General features: G+C 42.6%; 1 protein-coding gene across 3 annotated transcripts; it reads right to left on the minus strand.

The window, feature by feature from the left end:
• Positions 1-100: 100 nt before the first annotated feature.
• On the minus strand, positions 101-7509 carry LOC139638212 (casein kinase I). Of its 3 annotated transcripts, XM_071512265.1 has the most exons (9): positions 7342-7487; positions 6598-6832; positions 5765-5850; positions 4776-4860; positions 4502-4647; positions 4121-4204; positions 2257-2358; positions 1429-1535; positions 101-1256 (listed from the first exon to the last, which is right to left on the minus strand). In XM_071512265.1, exons 1-9 carry the CDS (start codon positions 7438-7440, stop codon positions 1202-1204), a joined length of 999 nt encoding a protein of 332 aa, XP_071368366.1. In that variant the 5' UTR covers positions 7441-7487; the 3' UTR covers positions 101-1201. The 3 variants fall into 3 exon arrangements, with proteins under 3 accessions (XP_071368366.1, XP_071368367.1, XP_071368368.1); XM_071512266.1 differs by lacking the exon at positions 2257-2358 and having other exon boundaries at positions 4502-4650; positions 7342-7509; XM_071512267.1 differs by lacking the exon at positions 2257-2358.
• Between the last annotated feature and the right edge of the window lie 689 nt (positions 7510-8198).

The raw sequence follows: 8198 nt of genomic DNA on the forward strand, positions 1-8198 counted from the left end.
GAAATGCAAGCTCACACACACACTGACACACACGCATACACAGAGTAATCCAGTGAGCATTTGGGACAGATCAGATAAAATGTCATTGCGGGACACTCACTTGAGCTTTAAACATTTTACTTGGAAAGGCACAAACTATGATTTCCTGGTAAATTATCTTGATGTAAGAAATAAAATCGAAAGACATATCTCGTTTCATGTAAATCGACAAAACTTTTCGGCCGTAACTCAGATATAAAGCCTTGTGAAGGACTCTTCCTAGATCAGTCTTTATTAAGTTGTTTTCTTAATTGTTAATTTCAAACCTAAAATTCCACTGTATTTGTTTTTTTTTGTTTTTTTTCAAAAAGTGCAATAATAATAATAATAAGAGAGCTTAATATCTGTTTCTCTCAATCTTCCACAGTACCTGAGGCCAGTGACTGTGCTACAAAGTCCACGTTGACAGACAAAAAGAAAGCCAGAGTGAGGAAAAAAAAAAAAAAGAATTCCAGAACACTACAACATAAAAGTAAAAGTTTGTTTTCAATGCAGGGATTCGACTTTGAAAACTGAGGATTCAATTACAAAAAAAAGAAAAAAAAAATTACATAAAAACTCTCCAAATTCTGCTTTATAGATGAAATGCTTCCTGTGTCTCTCAGTGATTGCAGATTTAACATTAGTATAGTTCATGTTTGCCTCTTACCTTGATCCCACAAAAGAAGAACTATTTTCTAAAGAGCAGATTTCTTTCACTCGACCCACTGACAGTTCCCCCAGACCAATGGCTGACTGTTGGAACAATACATGTTCTTTATGGAATCTAAAATACAACAACTGTTTCAAACAGTATCTTTTTTTCATATTCACGTCACGGTATTCGCGTTTCATTGTTACAGCTTTTTACTTTTTCTCAAGCCCCCTTTTATAATGCAGGTACTTTATTTTTCTTTGATAAAGGAACCAGAGTCTGTTGCGGAGTCAGTAGGACTACAACATTCCTTTACTCGCCAGTAGCAGGGAGCACTGAGAACGAGAAAGAGAGAGAGCGCGGGGGTTCAGAGTGGACAGAGGGGGAAATAATGTGAGAGGGGGGTTTAAAGAGAGATGGGAAGGGAGGGGAGCCGGAAAGAGATAGAGATGGGGATCTGTGTAGTTGCTTCCATTTAAAACTTGACAGTGACCAGAATGTTTCAAGTTCTCTCCATTATCTTCTCTTTTACTTGTGCCTCTGGAGGGCTTTCCTCTTTCTCCTTTTGAAGAAACAACAGCACCTGCAGGCAAACATAGGAGAAGTTTATTTAAGGACAACAATGAGACATGCCAAAACACATTCAAACATCTGGGCAACTACTCCACACTGACACTGAAATATTAGTATACCACAAACATCAGTAGTGGCACTGTACTGGAAAAGACAACACATTTCTTTCTGTGTTTTCGTACTTGGTTTCGTCAGCCACTTCAACCTCGGTGGGAGCAGTGATGGGAGCGTTGGAGTGTCCGGCGGTGGGATCGTCAGTGTTCAGCTCGCCATTCGTTGAGCTCATCACCTGTGCAGGTACAAAAGGAGGGAGGCAAGGCGTTCACTCACACATTATGTCTCTGACTGCACATTCACATAGAAAATATTAAACCATGATTATCTCCATTTTCCAGCCCTCTCACATAACGAGAGCAGTCTTACATTGTAACCTGGTATGCCCTATTTGTAGCAACTTCATAAGAGTTTAAGGTCTGCAATTATATTAGCAAACACTAGGTGGCATATTTACACCACAAAAATTACTATACAGGCCTCTGACTTCTGCTGATATACAAATGGCCATTTTACATGACGTACAATGGGAGGGAAATTTTCATTTACAGCCTAGATTGCTCTTGTATATCCTTATTGATAAGGATAAAAGATATCTACTGAGCTGCTGTTGGACTTTCCACTCTATGCAGAGTTTATATCATTTGCTAATGATATGGGAATCCCTTTTCATTGGGGTTTGCATGACAGTAGCCCCTGGATGTCATCTCTGCGTGGCCCTTCCTGTGATTAGCCTAGAGCAGATGAGGCGAGCGTAGCAGCGAGAGCAGACAGAACGGGCTGAGCACTGATACAGGGATTGAAACAGTCGGGTGCAGACACACAGAGACAGTCAGACAGAGCGCCTGGCAGATGGGCAGCGTGGAGTCAGTGTGGGGAGAGTCAGACACACACAGAGAGCCATGCGGCTTCATGCATTAGCCGAGCAGCAGCAGCAGCAGCAGCAGCAGCAGTACCTGAACAGAGCCCCCCAGCCGCTCAGCTGTGAGGTGGGACCCCAGAGTCTCCTTATTGGTCACGGGAGTGGGTTGAGACTCACTTCCTTTGGGCTCAGGCGACTGACGCAAAGAGCAAAAGGGTGGAGGCAGGTGGAGGTGGAGTGAGAAGGAGGTGAGGGGGAGGGGGGGGGGGAGTGGGAGTGGGGTGGGGTAACGTGGTGGGAGGAGGTGAGGGTAGAGGTGAGGAGGGACGAGGGACGAGGAGGAGGGGGAGTGAATAATAAGAAAAAAAAGAAAAGAAACAAAAACAAACAAAAAAATTATAGAAGACATCTCCCAAGCAGAAGCAGGCTTGTTAAGACAAACTATGTTATAGAGGGGTGTGGGGAAGCAAAAATTTATGTAAAGCACAGATCAACACACTAATAAAGTCATGCAGGAGTAAAAAACAGCCTTGATCACATAGGTATCACCTCAGCTAGCATTGCAGAATCCTTACAGTACACACAACTTGCTTTTGACACAATATTAAGGTACCAGGATTACTTGGGCTACAATTTGAGGTTTTATGATCGATAATGATGCATGTTTTGAAATACACAAAGTCTAGAGTAGACCTGTTTATATTTATTAAATTGTTCTTTCATTTGCAGTGGAAAGTTGAAAAGGGGATTCCCTTTATAAGAATCATATGTAAAAATCCAAAATGCTAATGAGTTAAAGACAAGAAACTATTACTAGTTCAAATTCACAGCATTTCAGATTTTTCAGTTCTCTTCAAAGGGCCATTTCTTTCCCATTTTTGAAAACCATTACATGGGTCTTCATATAGTCCAGAAAAACACCAAAAATTGATACTTGGCATCAACGTATCAATAAAATGTTTTGGGGGAGAGGTATTGTAACATTATTCATTATTGATTTTCTCCTCATCCCAACAGATAATGCGTCATTGCAGAATAAATATTTCAAGCCTCTATTTTGTTCGACATGGCTGACTGTTTTCACCGAGATGTTCAAAGGTTTCTACAGTCGCAGACATGGTCGAGTAGGTGGTGCTTTGTGAGCTTCAAAAGCTGTCGTGCTGTTGCCGGGCCAATCACATTAAATGGAGAGTGATAAATAGAGGCTAGAGTCCACAGTAATAAGTCAATCATAAAACCTAATGCACTGCTTATATGGCTTTACGGGAAACAATGAGTCAGACTAATCAAGCACGACAACCTGATTTGTACCTTGAATTGTATGAATCAGCATTTCATATCAACTTTTTATATCAAAATGTTAGATAATATTTAATATCCTGCAACCTAGGAACTGTGCGAATTGCTATCATTCATGTCCTACTGGTCAAAATCACAAGATCAAGGCTCGGATAGCATGCCAATAAAAAGGAATTAAAAAAAGCCAAGTATACACATTGTCACACACTAAGCATACAGCTTGTCATTACTGGTATGAACAATGCACTTTGCATTTTCAACTCATGCATGCAATGACTGGAGCTTAGAGTGGCAGAGTGTGTAGGATAAACTCTGAAGCCAAAAACGGTGCTTTGTTTCACAGCTAGAGCAGCAGAACACCCTCAGGATCGAGCGTGTCATTTAATTTAGAAGTAAACTGACCATTTTTAAGTTTTAGTAGCTGACAAAGATTTCTAGGTTTTCACTGCAAAGTAGTCAGAGTGTAGATAGAGACAGAGAAATAGAGAGGAAGTGGAATTGAACAGCAGCCATTTTCTCCAGGAAGTTGCTCACAGTTGCACTCAATAACAGTAGGCTGGCAGGGGAACTTGAATGACGGGGTTGGTTGGTCGGGCGGGCTGGCGGGCGGCAGATTGGTGGGTGGGTGTGGTGTTGTGCGATGATAGTGGTGACCTCACCTGGTTTTTGGTCTGCTGTTGTGCTTTGTCTCTGCTGCTGGGCTGCAGGGGCGTGTCGCTGGGGATGGGGCCTATTGGTGTGGGCTGTGCGAAACACAAGGAAAGGACCTCAGTGTCAAAATGGGAAGAAAAAGGTGAGGAAATTAGAGCAAGAGCAGAGAAAGGAAAGATGACGGTGCCGAATTCAGAGCAAGGTAAGAATATTTAGTGTACACAATGTGAGGGATTTTAGACAACAGGGTTTGCAAAGAGCCTGTGATATGTTCCTAATACTAATGACTGCTATGGAGAGCAATAAACTGCAGCCATGAGGCTTGATGGCCCAATCAGCAGGTTTGAACAGGGAAGGAGGGGGAGGACGAAGGGATGAGAGGAACTCACGAGTGGCTTGCCGACCCAGTCATATTCATAATCAAAGACATAGCCGTTTCTGTCAAATAGATCAGTGAAGAGTTTCCTCAAGTAGTCGTAATCAGGCTTCTCGAAGAAGTCCAGCCTCCTCACATAGCGCAGGTAGGTGGCCATCTCTTCTGTAGCAAAGGAGAAAAAAGTCCCACATTTGAATAAACTTGCTGCACTTGGCTTAAAAATGCAGAAATTAAAAAGGCATATAAAGGAGGACACTAAACAAAGGGAAATGGCTGGTTCTACTGACCGGGGAAGCTTTCACAAAGCACTTCAATTGGTGTCGCTCGTTTGGTGTCCCCAATTTTCTGATACCTCTCCTTCAAAGTGTCCGCCTAGAAGGGAGACAAATTGTAAAGCAGCAGCCCACCAATTATCCTCCTCCCACATGACCAAAACAGAGAAAGGCACAGAATCTACAAAGTAAAGCTGCGCAAAATGCACAATATACTTAAATTTGGGCCAATACATAGCTAGGGGCAGTGTAAATGAATAGGTGTAATATTCAAATGTGTTAGCCTATATCCTGGGCACTTTTGTTGCAAACCCATGCAAATCCCCTCGTAAGCCATTTTTGAGTCATCGCACAGATATGCGTTGGTGCACAGCACTGAAGCCTTGTGTTTCACTTTTCCAATGAAAAACTGCTCTGCCTGTCTTGCCACTACAGACTTATAGCTTTGATGATGGATCCCTGTAGTGGATCCTATCATGAAAATGGAAAAGCAATTACTGGTGTGTGTGGCCCACATGCACACTGACGAAAAGCTTCTTCATATAACGGAAGAGAACATTAAGCATCGATAAGCCACAGATGATATCAGGTTCGGCTTATGCAACAGCAGCACTTAAAAACAATCTAAGAGGTGTGAATAGTTTCTGTGTGTGACCTCAAGTACAGCGGCTGAGGCTGGGGGTGCGCCTCCCTCGCCCCCAAACAGATTCCATGTTCACAGTAAGAAAACACACACACACACACACACACACACACACAAAACCCTGTGAGGAGACCTTCCAATGTCACCAGTGTATAAGGATGGTGTTATTTTCCAAGGCAGGGGTAAACACCAGGCTCTGTGTGCCTGAGGTCATGTGGATGATGTGTATGAAACACAATACTGCACCCAAGAGTATAAGAGGAAAGGGTACATCTCTGTGTATGGCATTAAAGGGATTACAGCAGTCTGATATATATCAGTATGTGCCAACATGATGATATCAAACAATACGCTGCCGTACCTTTAGGCCCTGCCAGGGGAGGCTACCTCGTAGGAAGTACATGAACATGTGACCCAGCGCTTCCAAATCATCCCTTCTGCTTTGCTCTGGAGTAGATAGGACAGGAGGAGGACCAGGTTAGCCATATCACAAGAATGGGTAACAAATTCCTAGCATTACCAACTGGCAAAGTTAACAGGCAAAAGGGCAGTCAGAGATACAGCAGAACTGCAATTGTGTAATGATGAACAAGTTATCCACATTATGAGTTATCCATCGTCTGTAGTTATCCATCTGTTCAAATGAAACATGTGTATAAGGCCAAGATCAAGCCACTGAGGAAAAACAACAGCAAAGTGATTAAAGACGAGAGCCTTCAAAATACCCAAGTACAAAGTTATACATCAGAGAAAAGAAATTCCAATGATTTACAAAAGAAAGATATGGCAAATGATAACAAGACAAAACGGTGCTTGTGCCTTATCAACCTCAGACACAATAATGGCTTGGTTGTTTTAACGCTTCATACTCTGAAGCTTCTAAAGGGTGTACCTTGAGATCAGCAAAGGTTAAAAAAAAAAGCATCTTAGGTCAAGTTTGTGCTCTTTATCTGCAAATTCTAATGCTTTGTTTGAGCGACAGTGTCTATACACTGAGTGATGTATTCATTGTTATAACAGCTTATTTATATCACCATTCAAATTGAGATAAATTCAGCCCCTACTTGGCCATATTTCTCTGTTAGCTAATTAGGTTAAGGATCTCTCCTTTCACTTAAAATTGAATGTTAATGCCTGGTTATGCCGATTTAAAGGGTTAATCAGACCACTGCCCTGGTCCTCAGACCTTCTCACCTTTTCCCAGGTGTGTGTTAATGCTCATGTAGCGCGCCGTCCCAGTCAGACTCTTGTGCTCCCGGTAGGGGATGTGTTTTTTGGTCTCGGGGTCTATGTACTCTTTGGCCAGACCAAAGTCAATGATGTGGATGGTGTGCTGCCTCTTGCTTCCTGGCCGCCCAACCAGAAAGTTTTCTGGCTTCACGTCTCTGTATATCAAACTCTTGGTGTGGACATACTCCATCCGCGTTATCTGGCAGAGCAGAAAGCGTGACAACATTAGGATCTGGAATTTCAATCAATCATCCAGGCAGTTTTCAAACATCAAGACTCCAAGCATTCCGAGTACAAAGAGGATGGAAACTCTGAGATTATACAGCAAGATTTTACTGCTGACAGTGCTAAAATTGTTATCCCAAACAAACAAACATAAATAATTATCACTTTTAGCACTTGTTCAAAAAGTTTTTGGTGACTTCCAAGTTACAAAACACACAGGTAGTTAATTGTGTGTGCATAAGTATGCAATATAATGCATGGAACGAGCTACGGTGAGCATGTGAACATGTATTATCTGTTTTTATGTTCTCCTTACCTCCCCCCCCCACCAGACATTTCTTTTCACCACACCTTGCCATAGCATTTCTCCCATTATCCAAAATGTTTTCCCAGCTGGTCTACACATTCAAACAGGAAACCTTATAGCCACAGAAGCAGGCTTATCTAACTGTAAGGCCACTCCTGCCCTCCTCCAGGCCGTACCAGCTGTATGGCTATCATGAGGACGGTCTTGAGGGAGAAGGTGCGGTCGCAGAGGTCAAACAGGTCCTCTAGACTGGGCCCGAGCAGCTCCAGCACCATGGCGTTGTATTTCCCACAGGGACCAAAGTAGTACACCTGAGGGATTCCCTCTGTGGAGAGAAAGAGATACACACACACACACACACACACACATAAAAGGTTTGTTTTTTTTAAATCAAGCCCGTCAGAGATAAACTTGGCCTTAATTATATGATCACGATCCGATTTTCATGTCTTACAGATTAAAATAATATTGATGGATACTTTTATCCAGCTGGCCTGACATGTCATGAGGCCATGCATTTTTTTTAGCATGGGTGGCCCCAGTGGAAAATGAATCCTTATCCCTGGCAGAGTTAGTGCCAGAAAAGACTTAAGTTATCCAGAGAAATGGTGGCAGTGGTTGAATTTTCCCATCTACTGAATCACACTTGTGTCCCCCCCTGATCATGCAAACCTTCATGTTTTCAAAACTTTATCTACAATGCAACAATTTAACAATTAGTGTAGAAACACTGCAAGTCATGTGAAAGGTGCAGCATGCGGCGAGTTGAACAATCAGCCGGGAATGTTGATAATAAGTGACCTGGTGTGGGAGGAGAGGCTCTGACAGCACTATAGCAGCAATGGTAATCTACAGTTCAAACAGACTGCCTCCCTCATCAGGTCTGTCAGAGAAAGAGTGGTGGTTTACTGTCACTTTCTCTCTGCAGTAGTAATCGATGGAAGTGTGTCCAAAAGAAAACCCATATCATGATACAAATGAAATCAACAGTAATATCTGTGGTAAACACAGGCCAGTGGGAGAAACATGGCAG

The sequence above is a fragment of the Centroberyx affinis genome, unplaced genomic scaffold, assembly GCF_046629955.1.
Source record: "Centroberyx affinis isolate AG114_WGS23_722 - 3 ecotype Tasmania unplaced genomic scaffold, CSIRO-AGI_Caff_v1 ptg006206l_1, whole genome shotgun sequence".
Classification (NCBI taxonomy): Eukaryota; Metazoa; Chordata; class Actinopteri; order Beryciformes; family Berycidae; genus Centroberyx; species Centroberyx affinis.